The sequence below is a fragment of the Pyxicephalus adspersus genome, chromosome 1 (assembly GCF_032062135.1).
Source record: "Pyxicephalus adspersus chromosome 1, UCB_Pads_2.0, whole genome shotgun sequence".
Lineage (NCBI taxonomy): Eukaryota > Metazoa > Chordata > Amphibia > Anura > Pyxicephalidae > Pyxicephalus > Pyxicephalus adspersus.
The window spans coordinates 82,751,295-82,769,416 of NC_092858.1; the positions used below are offsets into that span (position 1 = coordinate 82,751,295).

At 37.0% G+C, this 18,122-nt stretch overlaps 1 protein-coding gene across 1 annotated transcript in view; it reads right to left on the reverse strand.

Moving 5' to 3' along the window:
* TMEM132E (transmembrane protein 132E) overlaps nt 1-14,175 on the reverse strand; it is a 266,625-nt gene extending 252,450 nt beyond the window's left edge. Inside the window, exon 1 of the mRNA XM_072416230.1 lies at nt 12,894-14,175. Within this exon, the coding sequence (XP_072272331.1) occupies nt 12,894-13,005 (112 nt within the window). The 5' untranslated portion in view covers nt 13,006-14,175. The remainder of the gene's footprint in view (nt 1-12,893) is intronic.
* Nucleotides 14,176-18,122: the final 3,947 nt, after the last annotated feature.

An 18,122-nucleotide genomic window follows, 5' to 3' on the forward strand; every position in this document is an offset into this window, starting at 1 on the left:
GTTTTTTTATCATGTTTGAAGTCAGCTAGGCTAAATACAATATCACTTGCAATGGTATAATTCACTTAGCTATGTGATCAGACTATATTCTTTTAGTAAAGCAACCTTATTGCATTGTATGCTCTATAATACCTCTATCTGTCCTAAACCCTATCTCTGCAGTTTATTAGCTCCTAATCTGCCTACTTCTACAACACTACTGCACTTGTCTTTACTGCTGCACCTTCTCTTACTTCTGCTTCTTTTTAGTGACCTCCATATATAACCCAGTCTCTCCTTACATCTCAGCATCTAATCTCATACCTATTCACTCCATTCATAAATAGGCACTCTCCCGCTTTCTCTTGGCATGCCATATTTTTCATGCCACAATCTTATAAATCCCCTTAAACTAACCCGCCTTAGTCTAACAAGGAACATACATTGCTGAACAAACACTTGATACCCCTTCTCTCAACTTTACACCCTTACCAACCTCTGTCATCAACCTCTGATAACTTCTTACCTTGCCTATCACCTTACATCTTGTTATCCTTCACCTTTATCCAGACTAGGCTGATGGCAGAAGGACCTCTGTACCCTAAACCATACCCCATTTTCTTGCTTCACTCACTCCAACTTCCCTTATTCTTATGTCTCCTGGTCAAGCTTCCTCCCAATATAAAAACACTAACAATGGTTCTGAATAAAGTTGTTCCTGCCACCTTCCGCTCCACTCATAGTTGTTCTTGTCATAGTTGGTACTTGGTATTTTGATTTGCCATTTGCAGCCCCTATTTATTGTACACCAATGTGTATTATGTCACCACTAAATAAAAAAAATATATATATATACTGCTCCTGGCTTTAATCCAACAGCATTTTGTTCTTTAATAACATGTATTTTTCACTGATGTTCTTACTGTTATGATATATTACTCTGTGTCTGGGTGATCTATTATGGCATTGCTGTGTGATGTAATATTTCCTAGATGATATACTGTTCATATGTGGTTTAATTTACTCTGTTCATGTGATATAAAACACTGTTCGTGTATGATATAATATATGGTTGTTGTGTGATATCTTTTTGCAATATAAAATATTGTGTTGGAAGACATAATCTGATATTACTGAATGTTCCAGTTGGGCTTGCACTATCACTAGGTATGCAATGGGAATATGTTACAGAGACTATACATATAAAACAAAGTCAACCTAAACTTTTAACTTAAAATAAGGCTAGGTTACCACTTCAGCTTTGTATAGCTATCCAAGGTGCCTTGGACTTTTATAACTTTAAATTTGTCCCAGCCTATTCCACAGAGATAGGGTAGTGAAAATAAATGCCCAGGTAAGTTTGCAGTATAAGGTAAGAAAAAATTAAAAAAGTGTGTTATGTTTGCAGTGCCCTGTCTTTGGAAAAAAGCTGTCACAGTATTGTATCTTATTTCAGAAAAAGGAATCATTTATATCAGCTTCCCAACCTCTAAGGTCGTAACCAAATTTTATACTCATTTAATTAGTGTGTTATCCCTTAATAAAAAAAACTTCGGCTGTTGTAGGTTATTGTCAAGAGTAAACATTTTGAAGAAAGTATATGTACTCAACTCTAGTTTTGTCTTAGCTTCACTAAACATGAAAGAAATAACCAAGTGCTATATTGTTGGGTCACTTCTTCATCTAACCATGGCTTCTTTAAGACTTAATTCTGCCAACTGTAGTGGCATTTTCTGTTAAAGAGAATGACCGCCAGAGCTAAATCGCTGTGTGCTGGGTGGCTATTCGTCTAAAAAAACAACCCACAAACTCCTTGTAGATGAGCTGGGAAATGAAATTGAGAAGACGTCACACTGTACTTTAGGAGCTGTTTGTACACACAGAAAAAGGGCAAAAAAAAAAAAAAACACAACTGGGGACTACAGCGGAGTAAGGGGACCTTTAATGCCTCAAATTAAACTGTAACTGTACAGCCATCCAAGAACAACATTATTATTAAGAGTTAATCAAAAAAGCCGGAAATATGATTTTGTAGAAGCAATGTAAAGAATTTGGCCGCAATGTCGTAAGGAAGTGACCTTTCCAATTTTTGACAGTTTTAGAAAATCAATATGTGTTCAGACTGAAATGAAATAGTAATATTTTAGAACATGAAATTACAAAATAGTTTGCACATTGTATGAATATATATATATAACCTTTTTAAGGGAAGTGATGTTTTCTCAATGGCTACTGGACCAAATGAAAGAAGGTCACTAATAAGCTATATTTGGGAGATAGGTCAATTACAAAACTTTTGCTTTCCAGTTGGGAGTCTGATGTTCTTAGATTAGCCACCTAAATGCCTAAACAACATTATACTAATTATTTTGTATGCAAACCTCAAACACAGATTCCTACTACTGGTTTACCCATGTTTTTCTTACCTGTCATTCATGCATTTAAAGAGTAAACATATGTCTTTGTTATTCTGTAGCTGCTGCAATAGTTTCAGGGTGATGTATCAACATTTAGAAGTACAAAACATTTGTTTAGACACATGGAACATTTTCTACTTTGTTTTGTCAGACACAGGCTCACAGTTTTTATATACTGTGTGGTGGTATTATGTTCTGAAAACTATTCACTAAGAAATACTCAATCCGTCTTTTAAACGTAATACAATTACGGGTAAGTCTCAATTTACACCAACCAAGGTGTTAAAAATCTGGTAAAAGTGACCCAACATTTTGAAAATTTCCTTGGCACAAAGACTGAAATCAAAGGACTGTTTATATACAAGATATCTATATATCTTTGTTTTTTAATGCTGATGTAGCAGTCAGATATTCATAAATATCGATCAACATACGTCAGAGGGACCCCTTAGTGTTAAATAATGTTTTTTCTTGCAGATATTACTACAGACCTGACTGCTGAGCCAGTTGGTCCAGTGGGTACTTAAGAAAATGAAAAAAACACATAACATCTAATTGACTAAGCTGTCTAAGCCATGACGGTTGTAAATTATGTTTCAGGTGCTATAGTTAAAGCACACCAAGATGCTGTTCTTTTCTATCACTAGGAATAAATTTAGTCTCCCAAGTGTGCTCTATTAACATGAACTGCACACTTATTCTCACACTGCAAGCTCTTATTCAGCCAGTGTGCACACCTATCTTAAGACATTCATCTGTCTCTGCAATTTACAGCCTTCACTATGTAAATTTTAAGCAGCCTTGTACACAATGGCAGTATTGTTGCTAAATAAATTCTAAGATGGTAATAAATAACATTCCCAATATGCTCATGTCACAGCTCGTTGTGTGACATCTAAAACCCTGGGGGCGATATAAAATAAAAAGATCAACTCTAAACTAAATAATATAAAGCGTAGCTATAAGGAAAATAAACAAGATTATACCTAGCTCACAGTTGTGTTTGAGTTTATTTTCAAAGTATTTGCTAAGTAAGCAATAAGCTGTCAAAGGTGATATGAAAACATGACACCAGTGAAATGTGCTCGGTGGCTGGTAAAACAGTTTTGCTTGTACGTCTATGCGTGCAGTCTGGTCTTTCCCCACCAGCAGCAGCATTAACTGAATAACTTAACAGAATCAGCTGGAAAATCTACTCCTTTCTCTCCCTGGCATGTGGAGTATCAACTGCTTGATTCTAATCATTGTTAGCGCTAGCTGGCGGAGGGCCTTGACAAAAATAGCTTGGTACTTTTAATTAGGCGACAATTTCTATTCTGTTTATCCCCTCCAAGCATTGTGATTGTGTTTTATTTACACATGGAAGCGTATACCCAGTGCTACTGTGTTTCTTTTTTCCTGCTATCCCTATATATCTAAATAAAAGGACCTCATGCAGATTTCTACAACTAATAAGATGTTAGTATTAGCATACATGTACTGTCACTGACTGAATTTTTTATGTTGGCAACATTCAGAAAATGTCAGCTTTGTGTGAATAGCCCTATTTATCTATCAATTCAAAGATACTGTGTGTATCTATATATATGTGATTAATACAATAGTGATCAAAAAGCTCCACTAGTCACAAGCAAAGCTTGGATCCCAAAAGGAATTTGGGACCTTTTCCTGTTGTTGCTTGGCTTCCTCCTAGATCATTCAGGACAACCCGTGGTGTATAAATATCCGTGTGAAAATAAATATCTGAGTCTCTCATGAGACTCAAATGCCTGCTGAAGCTTGTTAGCGCTCATAAAGTGACCCATTAAAATCTGTGTTTAACTCCTAAACTGAAGCGGAAGAGTTCATTAACAGTGTAGTAAACAAAAAAATACTTTAAACTTGTCAACCTTTAGGTAAAAGCTAACAGCAAAAACATGAAAAAAAAGTTTAAAATATCTAAAACCATTTTTCAGTTTTGGATAGAGTGGGTCACAGTTAAAACCATTGTTTGCACTATTGGGAAGATTCCCCTTGAATTCCTGTCCCAGAGACACAGCAAGAAAAAACTAGGACACAAAGCAAGAGGAAATTTCCTCCTAGGCCTTGTTTACGTGGACTTTAGCTTGTATAGGGGAAGTGTGTTTAACAAGCATTTAAAAGCATTTGCAGAGCATTAGGGATGCTTTGCTGAAGCCTTTTATTCGGTATCATTCAGATCCAGCTTGGTAACAGTGTACACTGATTTTAATAGAAATTAGGGCTTTCATTTTAAACAAGTTGCTAGTGAATTGAAGTGAGCTTCAGCCCCATGTGCAGCTTGTTAAATGCCTGCTGAAGCTTGTTAGCGCTCATAAAGTGACCCATTAAAATCTGTGTTTAACTCCTAAACTGAAGCGGAAGAGTTCATTAACAGTGTATAATATACTGGAGGCTTACTGAACGCCAGGTTGTGCCTTTAAAACGGACCTATCACCAACATTTTTACTTTACATGAAAAAGTAGATAAATTTTCTCCTGTTGTTTAAGACCCTTAAAGAAAAAAGTGGGCAGCCCCTTCCAATAAAAAAAACCCTGAATGGGAGCTCAGAGATCGGCACTTTTTTTCCCCATTTACAGCAGGCTATATCACCTGATATGCCTGCATAGTCCAAGATTGGGTTATATAGCCAGATGAAGAAAGGAGATGGATGAAGATAGTGGCCACCAGCACTTCCTCCACATGGGGACGAAGAAGGATTCTAGGACAGTGCAAGACCCAATCAAGGAAAACTCCAGTGGGATCAAGGGATCTGCCGAAATAAAGGTGAGTATGATTTTTTTAAGTTTAGTTCTGCTTTTGAGAAATGATCAAGCGATTGTAGGAATTATTAGAACGGATCTGTAAGGTAATTCACGAATTGTAGTTGTATTTATACACTGTTTCTACATACATTCCCATATTCCAAAGTAATAATACCCTGCTTTTTTCTGAATATTAGTGGACAATCTTACATTTCAGGACATGTATGACAGTATTCCAAGAAATGCTAAAGCTAATAAAATGAAAAAGTGCATCTCTGCTCCTGTTTATGTCTTTAATATAAAGATTTTGCTGCTATTGCCCATTCTTTCCTTGCTTTCAGTTACCTATTGTTATGTATAGAGGCATCCAGTCAGTCCACATGACAGGCACCCAAGACAATACGTATTGCCCTAACTTTGTAATATATATATATATATATATGCATAACATTATTTAAAAATTACATTTATCTGTGTTCTGTATATAGATAAAATATATGTTAAGGCTGATGTCCATAAGGGTATGAAACCAAGCTTCCCATTATTGATTTCATGTTTACATTATTGATAAGGGGTCCTCGGTTTGATCAGAAACATAGATGGAATATGTTATATTTTATATATGAAAGTGAATATCTTATATTCATGAAACATAATCACTTCTAACCATATTTGCAAAACATCATCCATTGCAATAAACAAGGAAAAAAAAAAACGAGATTAAAGAGTAGGACTTCCAGAAAACAGTTATGAATAAATGCTTAAGTACAAGCACGCTACAAATTCTGTTTATAGACAGAAAATAAAAATAGGGGATTGGGGCATGAAATTGAGCTTCGACATTGAAAAATTGTTTATAAACGAGGCAGAGCCTTACACAGCATAATCTCATTTTCCAATGAGATACGCTATGCAAGGCGAGGTTACAAATGAGACCAAAATAAGAACATTGGTTTTCCTCAGCCCTCTGCAAACTCAAAATCATTTTTAAACAGTCTACAATGGCGACATCATGGGAGGGCATTCTGGTGATTCTGTTAATACCCTGTGCCAGTCTGTCTATACCAAGTGCCTTTCTTTTTCCCAGACCATTAACCAATGCACTTCAGTACAGATATTTTACTGACAAAATATCCTATCTCATTGCAGTCAGATTTTTTTCCAGATTTTTAGTTTATCCTATAGGGAATAAACAGCCCCACAACATAGATAAGTGGATGACACCTTTTATAACGAAAATAGAAAAACAAAACATTGTGAGCAGGCAGCTTTTTACTGGAAGGAGCAGGCTATGAATGGTAAAAATGTTTGAACCAGCGATGGACCAAAGGGAGGTGCAATAGGTTGTGAAGTTTTCAGTTCTCATCTCCACCTTTTTGGCTTCCAGACCTGTTCCTCAGATATATGAGCATATATAAGCTTCCTCATTGCATGAATAGTTATCAGAATACAATATTTGTGACAATGACAGACCTTTAAGTTACAATCCAGGAAAACAAATACATAGGGCTCTATTTATAAAACAGAGAATCTGTCATTTCCCCAATTATTCCATGTGTTTCACATGTAATTGATTCCCACCAGAGAATGTTTGAGGGAATGTCAGATTCCCAGTTTTTTAAAAAAGACCCATAGGTGAATACATGTAAGGAAGCTACCAAGTAAATTCATATTTTTGTCCAACCAGGTCTGAGGGATTTTTCCCTGCTGTAGATAAGTAAAATATACAGGTTGGGTTCCTCTCTTAGCTTTTGATAGGTAATGGTCGCGCATTAGACGGAGGATCTCAGTTATATGTACTCTCCTACTACCAACATTTTCCTTGTTAGCATGAATGATGCTGTATTGCAGGAGGTTAATACCAGGACTAAGTACAGATCCTAATACCCATGCTAGGTGCAATGTGTTTTTGCATGCACTGCTGTGCCATTTTACCATTCATTTCAGCGTGGAGCATATTTTCCTTTTATGGACTGCAGCAGGATGTGATGGTGCAAAAAAATACCTTGGAGTGAACTTTGAAAAAAACAAGGCTTTTTGCCTTGTCCATGTGTTGACTAAGTGATATCCATCATATATATGCTAATTGGCTGTGTTAGTTGTCTTTGTTCGCCACAAAAGCATCAACTAGGAAAAGTAATTTTTGTCCAGATAAACTTGCATTAGAAAAGGGAAATACATGATAAGCAATAGTGTGACTTAAATCCCAGGCACTGTTGTAGACATTCATCCCAGTGCCACTTTAAACTGCACCTGCGGCTGCATGTAGATCCGGAGAACATTGGTGGAACCGCTGGCTGACACTGACAAATGGAGTCCAGTACCCTAGGGGATTCCCTGGTCTTTAAAATGTACTAAACATTTTCTATTAGAGTGCTCTGTAGCATGACACAACCACAGTATTTTCTTATTGTAGCTACATGTATATGTTGAAAACGTGATGTCAACTTGTTTCCCTTTGTGCTTCAATGGCCATATGTGATAATCTCAAAGTGATCTATTCTTTTTCTATAACAGCAAACAACAGATCTCCCTTATAAGTAATCTGTTGCTACTGAGTTGCACGAGGGATGATGGAACAAGTCACCCATGACCTGGGCCAAGCCTGTCTACCAATACAGAAAAAAAATTCTTTGTGCAAATCCATAATTTAATTATAATAAATTGTCTTTGTGTTACTTTACACTAGTTATTTTTCCTGCATGCCTCAGAATGTAGCTACTATTTCAAATAGGTAAAAATCTTTCCTAAATTACCTAAAGACTTTAAACGTTACAAGTTTATTTGTGGTCAAAACTGTATTTAAATAGAAATAGCCAATTTATAAAAAGAAATAGCCAAAAATGTTAAGATAAAGTTTGGGTGCAAACATCTATAGGGTGAAAACAAACACTTCATAAAAGCAAAAATTTCTGTATGTGTGGGAAGGAAAGAAATGAAGACTCTGAACTGGTTTAATCATTGCAAATAACCAAAATGCAATATACAAAAACTGTGAAATATGGCATACTCAGCAAAAAAAAAACCCACAGTAACCAGTCTGTAGGTTATTTGTGATTTAAATTAATGTTGTTATGCTCTGCCTCTATTAACTCTGTGTCAATGCCTAAATCAGCCTAAGTGAAGAGAATAGAGCTTTACACCTCTTTCACACAAATAAAAGCATGGTATTTGATATCTGTGCTCCTGGTCACACTCAAACAGCTCCTGGATGCTCCCTGTGGATCAGTGGTGTTACTGCAGCAAGCACTCCAGTGCTAAAAGCCAACAACGCCTTATCTGACCTCCTTCTAACAATGTGAATTCCCTGGTTGTCCTACACATATATTGCTTTCAGTATGCCTGAGCCAGTGATCCTGAACAAGCATGTAGATTAAAGTCTTGTTCTGGTCTAGTCGCCTAAAGAGTAGGGAAACCATTGATTGAACACGACATCAAAGCATTTTTTGAAGAGGTCAGCAATGGCAGACTACATATTTACTATAGCTACAGTATCTTTCAGACAGTACATGTTTCACCAATAAAACAGATAATTTATAACAATATTATTGTAATATTATAATAATATTGTAATATAGTAAGAATATAGCAATGAAGCCAAGATTGTATATTTGCAATTTAGTTAAGAAACCCAAAGATTAAATGTGTGCATCTTTTTAGAAACTACATTTGATGATATAATACTTCCTAGTCATCTCCCATAGAGTGAAAGCTAAACATTATACTTTGATAGCCTCGTCCTTATCCTTCATAAATAAATTTGTATGGTTTACACTTCTTAGTGAAGATGAGGGTTGCTACTGAAGAAAACAAGAAAACACATGATCATTGCTAGCACCCCCAAATATCATTTGACAGGTATTTATTGGGCTGAGATGTACATTATGAAAGGTAGGTATTCTATTATGTATTTAAAATGAACAATGGTTAACAAAATCACAAAATATTTTTAATTGAATTTTACTCCTACCAGTTTTATTAGGAATAGTTAATAAGATCTCTTGTATCTTTAGAAATGTTTTCCAGGTCCTACATATCAAATATGCGTGGATAAATCTAGCCACGCATATTTGATTGTACAATCCCTGTAAAAATAATCTAAATCTTAACCAAAAGGAAACTGTACAATCTGAATAAACAATGCACACAAAATTGGTATTCCATTATCTGTGAAGAACTAAATGAATCTTGAGTTCCTATGCTTGTGAATTACTTCTTGGGACCAGTTCACAATACTGGTCAATAGTAACCACATAAAGATGACTTAGTACTCCGCAGTTATCTTATCTTTCACACAGCAGCAAAGTGAACATGTCTGATCGTGAACCAGTGCTGTGCTTAGGCAAGGCAAATCAACAGGATCAACCTAATTTAGTTTTCCCCATCAATACATATAAACCTTCCTTCACTTGCCCACTAGGGAACAAAAGGAAAGTCCTGTGTACGTTACAATTCAAAGGAACCATATCTTACACAGGGCTATGGTCTCCATGTGTAACATGACTTATTGGCCCAGGCCCAACACATGGAGTGAGTCACATGTTCTTATATACCTAAATGCTGCCCATTTCCCATAGCTCCAGGTGACGAAAAGGTGTGTGTTGGTGGGGGGTTAAGGCAAATCACAAATCACCTTGTCCTGAATGGGAAAAGCACAGATTTGCTTTGTAAATTTATAGTAATATTTAGATATGTTTAGGATGAAAAGCTTTTGCTTTATAACTTTCCCATGCTGCTCCTTAAAAATTAATATAGATTGATTTTATATCGAACAAAGATCTATTATTTCAATTCAAAGTAACCCATTTTCAAGAGCCATTGGGGAGGGAGGGTGGACCTAAAGGTAATTTTTGAATTTTTGACCTAAGGTTTTTAGCTTCAGACCTGTTTCTTATTTTCCTAATATATATATATATATATATATATACAGTATATACAATATATGCACACATCATATATAAGGATCTGGGAAACTCTTGATAAGCCACCCCATGTTCAACTCTTTATTAGGATAGTATGTTACTGGATAGAATACCAAGCCCCATACGTTGTTAGCATGCTGTGAAATCTGGAATAAGGCACTCATCCATCTCCTAATCTCTGCGTGAGGCACAGATTCTTCTTCTAATCTCTGTGCATGAGGCACTCATCCTTCTACTTTTCTTTGTGCATAAAGCACTCATCCTTCTCCTAACATGGAAGTATGAATAGTTAACTGTGCTGATCCAAAGTTCTGATCAAGTCCCCTAAAAAATTGCATATATTTCCAGAAGATTGAATATAGAAAAATGTCAGTGCAGCCATTATTGTGTATCTTTAGGATACCTATATTCAGAAGATTATTGTTTTGTAATCCAGTTGATAATAGTCAGATCAGGAATCAAATGTTGGAAATCCATCAATCCCCCTTGTGTGCACTGTCCTGGACAGTTTTTAAAATCTTCACAAGTTATTGATGGAGGTGCCTGCAAAAGGTTTTAACATGTTTGGTAATTTATTTCTATGGCTTGATCATCCTGCAGAAGGGTTGTGCAGCTAGCATTTTATGCCCATGGGTACACTTGGTGGTAAGCACTGGGTGTGGGGTTTGCAGCAAAGTGAATCTGTGTTTAATTCCCACCAGAAGCAATATCTGCATGCAAATTATGTATTCTTCTCTCACAATACAAATATATATGCAACGAGTAATTTGCTATCATGTATAAAATGTATAAATGCATGTAAAACGGATTAAGATAACAGTTGGGATTTAGGGAGGGAGATACACACATGGACATATTAAAAGTGCACTGTATAAAAATTGCTGGAAGATACATACAACCTACGTGTTAGCCTTTTTTTTGTATTTTTGTCTTATCAGCAAAAATGACAACCGATCATGTCTATGCTCTTCATCATATTCAGAACTCAATACCCACGCCTCTCCCTAGAGAGCTAGTGTCCTCCCTGACCATGTATATGGAAGTGGATTCAGAACTGAACAAGAAAAACACTGTCATTTTGAGAAGTCATTTACATTTTCCAAGTGAAATAAACAACCATATGATACAGAACCAGAAACAGACTTAGCTGAATGAAACACATTCTGCAACAGGCATTGCTGTAATAAAATTACCTTTGAGTACAAATTCTAACATGATAGAATTTCAGCTGGGGAATGTAAAATCAAAGCAATAATGCAGACACATCTTTACCTTATTTGAATAGGATAAAAACAAACATATAATATAAGGGTGATATGACTTAGCTTTTGTTATTAGAAAATGCACAGTTTTTCCCATCTGCTAAACTGCATTAGCTCATCATAGACATGAATGGGGATCAGTCTCTGTCTGTCACACAAGTGTGACAAAGGGCATCCAAGTTTCAAAAATGATTGCCCTCCAGGCTAGTGTGATAGGGAAAGTGATCCCTATTCATGTCAATGCTAAGCCAATGCAATTTACAATAGGCTACACATGTAACACTTCCCCATTAGGAAAAGCATTGTGCTGAGGACCTGCTATACTAAAAAATGGAAAACATTTGTTACAAAACAAGTCAGCTTATTTGGCAAGTGCAAAAACAATGGAATGCAGTAAGATGTGAACCAATCAGAAATCAGCTCTTATGATTTGTCCACATGAACATACTAAACATGATTTCTAACTGGATGCTCTGGGGCACTGCATCCCCCTGCACACCTTTCGCATGAAATAAAAATTAAATAAAACATTTTCAAAGTGTTTATTTTTTATAGCGTGTATACATAACATTGCCAGATATGTTTACCTTACTATCAATCAGAATTGTATTACAAATATTTCATAAAATATATACATTTACATTTCGGTATAGGTCCACATGTTTTCCTTACTCTTCCAGCTGTATTGCATTTTGCATTTCAATCATGCAACAAATGGACCTTGTAATCGCATTAACTCTTTACTTTTCTATTAGTATGCAATGCTACACAGGCTTCGCTTCTTTAAATAACATTAGCAGGCACTGGGAATGCAAAGAGACAAAGCTCAACAGTGCACAAATCCCTATGCTGAGACACATCCACTGAAATTCTATTTAATTAGTATCTGCATCCCCATATTATGTCCCATGATGTTGTCATGCTTTTGCTTTAGCCTCCAGATCTTTAATGCACAAAAGAGTTAAAGGAGATCCACAGGGGGGCAACAATTACAGAAAGAACTGCATGTATGTGACATCTCACAATATACATCCAAAGTGTCCAGTGTTTTTTAAGGACAGATAAGCATATGTCATCTATGGTATTTATAAGAATTGAACTGCTTATGAAAAAGACAGGAACATTCTCTATCCAGACACATGATATATAGGAGTAACAATGCTGCAGATTCACTAAAACATTAGATCACAACCAGTTGCAAGTTGGATCAGTATTAACAGCAGACACATACACAAGACCAAACATGGATTACTTATGTGTGAATGGTATGGACATCATTTTGCTCTTGTTCATTTAGGGGGAGATCTGAGCACCCTGTCTCAGGACCATCATCATTTAATAGAATCACAAAGCACCAACAAAACCTAACCACACCTCTGGCGCTACCCTTATATGTATTTTAACCAGTGTGCAAAAATGAAATGGAAATGACTCTAGTATACTTCATTCTAGAAGCATCAGTGTAAAGCTTCTGGTCAACATGTGATCCATAGCCCTTGCTACAGTCCCATGCCATGCATACTGTCTATTTACTGTTGGATATCACTTACCCCTGGCAGTGATTAGAATCAGAAGGCAGCAGTAGATGTAGCAGTTGTCATAGGGGCCATGGTAGTGAGTGAAGCTCCACAACAGCCCTGGGCATCTTTTCCTGGCAGTCATAGTGAGTATCTGGCACCTTGGTCTCAGGAGCCACAAAAGCAGTGTCCAGCTCCTATGGCAAGCTTTCTTGCAGTTCAGCTGCAATGGTACTCTCTGTATACTCCTTTCCAATAAATGACATTCACCAATAATTTAAAATACCAGCTCCTTTATGCATCATATTCAGTATGTGAAATACCTAAAAGACAGAACACATCAGCACTGACATTACATCTTCTTCACTTGTAATCATTCAAATTCTGGCATGTTGCCTTGTTTCACAATGAATGCAGCACCAATACCATAGCAATGTTTTTGCGCTCCGCTTAGCGCTTTAAGAAATCACATGACCCAGCCGCAAGCTACGCAGGGGCTGGATTCTCACAAAACTTTCCAGTGGCAATTTAGGTTAAACGACTCATCCACCTGGTAATGTAGTGTTGAGTTACCAGGATTAATAATATTCAATAATCCTCAAAGAAGAAATCTATCCTTAAAAGCAGAATGCATGGAGCAACTAAAATTCCCCAAATCCTTTAGTGGAGTAATAGGCCATGTAAAAGGAAGATATTTAAAGTTTGGATAAAGTTCTGAGTTGTTTATTCCTCTCTGTAGAGTTGTCTTAATCCAGACAGCACCTGACAAAGCCTGTGAGCAGGGTAAAAGTAGTTTAGTTCCCAAGGCACGTAGTTTATACAGTCTGCAGTGTTCAAGGGAAGTCACACATATCCAAAGCCAAGAAGGACCAATATCATCCAAGCCACAAGGCTCTGCTCATCTCTAGGCACCCCACACTCTCCTACAATGAGTGGAATCAGGGCTGCCCAAGTTTTGATCAGAGCATTGATAACCTGCAGGCATTTACTAAGAGAAGCGTCTTCCGACCGGCTCCAGATTAGGATTCCATCCTCCAGCATGCAGCGGTCCAGACCTCACCGACACACTGATCCCTCTGGTGATACAGGACTCCTTAACTATAGGCGAGATGCTCAGTAGTGGATCATGGCAAAGCCAGAGATAAACATGAGAATACATGTAGGAGTTTCCATGATGAGAGGTGCCTGAAGCTAGCGTGTACAGGGTGAGGGAGAGGACAGGACGTGATGGGGAGGGAGAAGAAGAGCCGAGCTTCTGATCTCACCTCCTCCTGTCTCCAGCGCTGCTAGCTGCTCAATGACTTGGAGGAGCCAGGAGCTCCTGTGTTATATGAAACAAGGCATCTCTGGCATCCCTCTGGATGTGCATGCTGCTTGGCCCTCTCTATGTTGGCTGCAAATCACTCACAGACACAGATCTGCCTTCCTCCTCCTTTTTAATAAGGGGAACCCCTGAAATAACTTTCTGTTACTATCATTTTTATTGACTTTTACAGGGTATACCAATAAAATGATAAAAAGTTAAAATAAAAATGAAATAATACAATTTGACCTAAATAAATGCATATAACTTATAGGAAAGAGATAAAGTAAAAAAAAAAATTCTCACAGGGGGGATGTATATATATATATAGATATATATATATATATATATATATATAACTGTATTATATAGAAAGAGTATCTATATTTAATTTTGTATAGTTTATTCATGGGTCCCAGATCTTTAGAAATTTAGCATGTGTATTTTGTGTAATAGTAGTTAGTTTCTTGTTTATCATAATATTATTTTTTTTTATGTAAGTGAATCTTACATTCCCTGGTGGTGGAGAATCAGTTACTGCCATTGAAACACACAAAGAGGGACAATTTAGGAGGAAAGAGGGAGAGAGAGGGACTTAGATCTGAAAGAAGAGCAGCTAGGAGGTATGCTTAGGACTTTGCTAAAGGCTGGGTTTAATCAATGTTTACAGAGATTCCTTTTATTGAATTTCCCATATGCATCAAACATGATAGCATCCCTTCCAACTGTCCCTGATTTGGAGAGACCGTCTCCATTTTGGAAACACTTTTCTCATTTGTTGTCCCTCTTTTTAGGCCAATGTAAGGACAGCTACAAAAGATGTTTTATTTAATTACCAAACGAGTATTACTACAAAAATTCGACATCAAGCCCCTAAAATTTTATTTTTACTGTTTGAAAACGTTAGTTTAAAGAAAAATGTGCTGAAAAAAAGTTATCGTAAGTTTATTAAAGTCTTGTTTTTAAGTGAATCCTTTCTGGTCCACATGGGACTATGGAACTGGAGAATGGTAAGGGCATCTCCTTTGTCTACATGTCTACATGACTTGTATAGAGTAGAGGTACCTTTAAACTCCACTAATACCTTACCAAAATCACAACTTTTCACCACCGCTCCACCAAAATCATTCATAAAACACACAAAATGGCCAAATCAGTCTTTTATGAACCACATAATATCTTTATGATAACATCAGTAACCGAATATCAGTGACATATGGGGCAAATACCAATTCTCTGCACCCAGTTTTATTTACAGACTCTTGTGAGTTAGACGAAGACACCCATAAGAAACACCATACTGTTGATGGAGTCCCTACCCATTGCTTTTTTAACCAAATGAAAAAATCATAGCTTCCAACATAAACAATGCAGCCATAACAAATACAACACATACACAAAAAACACTACCCCTATTCATGAAAAAAGAAGGTAGGTGGGTGAAATTCTACCTCTCTCTCCTTATCTCTGACAGAACCTTCCATGCAACAGACCAACACCTGGGGTTCCTTCCGGTTAGGGATACCCTCTAAACTCAATTCTTCCTGTATCCCATAGACCCCCTTCTTATTCTGTAATGCAGTCCCACTTCTGTTTCCTTTCCTCTCTTTTCAGGATTCCCTTGCTTTGCTTTCATAGCTCTTCCTCTTTCTCATCTCACAAACTTAGGGAGTATGGTACTGTATATCATTCTGTGTTCAGCCTTACAAAAATTAACCATGGACAAAAATGTCCTTCTCATAGTGTCATAGGCTTTACCTATTTCTAATATTTTTACAAGGAATTGTAATTGATATATATTGTCCAAGTCTCCAGGAGTGGGTTCTAGATAGCAGATTTATTTCCCCCTGCTCTAGGTCATGGACCCTGTGACAACAAGTTTGCCTACTGCAGAAAGAGCCTGGGAAAGTTTGGTGGGTGACCTGCAGTTGCCATTTTAATAAATTATTACAGGGCTCGGAGTCTGGGAGGGAGGAGGGAAGGATCTGGAAGGGCCTTCCTATGCCATTGTAGTACAGGCGGGGTTTTCAGACTTGCCTGGTAGGTATGTGTGCGACTGTCAGGAGAGGGGTATGTCTCAGTCTGGGAGTAGGGGTGGGGGTGAAAACAGCAGCCCCAGGCAGCTCCCTGTTTTGGAGGAAAGACTCAGATACTGCAAAGTTTACCAGGTGTCCTCCTGGGTGGCAGGACTATGTTGAAGTTCTACGGTGTCCTGCAATGTGCTAATCCCCCTAACGTTATAAATAAATATATATATATATATATATATATACATGTAGCCACATTTGCTCAGGATGTACTTTCTGTTTAGTAATTCAGCATTGTGATTATTGGTTATCTTAGTAAATTCTAATTTGTCTACTCAGACCAATTTTAAACAATATCTGCATAAAGGGTAATGTAATTTACCAATGCAGTCATTCAACAAGGTTGCTCACAGCAATGTTCAGTACACAAAGAGCCACTAGAGGGAGAATTCAATCCTGTTAGTTCAAATGGCCTCATAAAAACAAGCACAGCAAGAAAGTACAAATGTAACACATTAACTATGTAACAGCACAGTAACAACTGATTTCAATTCTAACCAAAATATCATAATCATGATAATCAAATGTGAAACAGCAAGTGAGCAAACTTGTAAAACTTGTATTGATCATTTCTTCCAGGTAAAGGTAACAAAAATAATGTAAACAATGTACTAACTAACCATGCTGTATATATGTAACTCTTCTATTAGAAATGTTGGTATTAGCTTAGTGTTTTTATCAATACAGTGGGTAGTTCAATTATACAGCATGCAAGAAATAAAATTGCCCTGTTGGCTTAGCTGTAACAGAAATGCCACAAGTGAGGTCTAACATGCAGTGAATCTCTGAACAAAATGTGAGCCAAGCAATCCGCTTTCAAAAATGCTACCAATGGTAGCTGATCACTTACCCCAATGCTTGTGTTAAACATTGGTGATATTTATTTGAATGTTGAGATTATGAAGCCAAGCAGGAGAGGGGTAGACTTTACCTTTTGGAGTAGCACTAGGTGTCCAGTCACCTGTTTGATAGCAACCAGAGAGATCATTTTATGTTTTTCAATGCTTTTTTTTAGTTGTTTTAACACTACAACTAACTGTTACCTTTTGACTTGTTTTTTTTTTGTTTGTTTTTTTTACTGGAACCAGATGACAATACTGCACATTCCACTCATTACATGAACAGTGTTATGTCATTAAGTATCTCCCATAACAAAGAAGGCAGTATGCTTAATGAGCTTTAAACCTTTATGTGCAAAGGAGGGCTTATAATGACCCAAGAAGGGAAGAAATGATAGAATACAATACTATGAAAAGCATTCTGACTCAGTTCTGCATTTGCAGGTGAGAGTCTGCTCAAGATCCCAAGTAGCCTGTACCCATGGTTATGTTTTCACTGCTAGTTATTATTAAACGTAACGACAGAAACAGACAGACTTTCCTGTCCTTACAGAAAGGGCAAATATTGTGTATATATTTAATAGTGAAACATTTAAAATGGTCCTGGTCCTTGATATTCAGGTTCATTAATTATCCACAGTTGCTGTTTGTTGCCCTAGAGGCTGGGCTGCGGACATCCTGCTGTTTACTACCACCCACAACCAACCAAGGCACTAGGAAACTGACTCCTATTTGTCACCATACCAAAGAACAACTGCGGATAATTAATGAACCTGAATATCAATATACCAATAAGACACTAGGAAAGGAAAGAGAAAGATATGTTCTAATTTACACACGCTGCAACCTGGCCCAGAATAATATATGGACACCTGACATAGTATGAGAATAAAGTATTGAACACACATATTTCACTTAGCACTGTTCCATTTAAATATACCTAAATTTGGAATCCTTCATACATTACAGCCAGACCCTATGATACGGTTTGTGAACCCTAGGGATGTACTAAACCTACCGTCCTTTGTCTGTT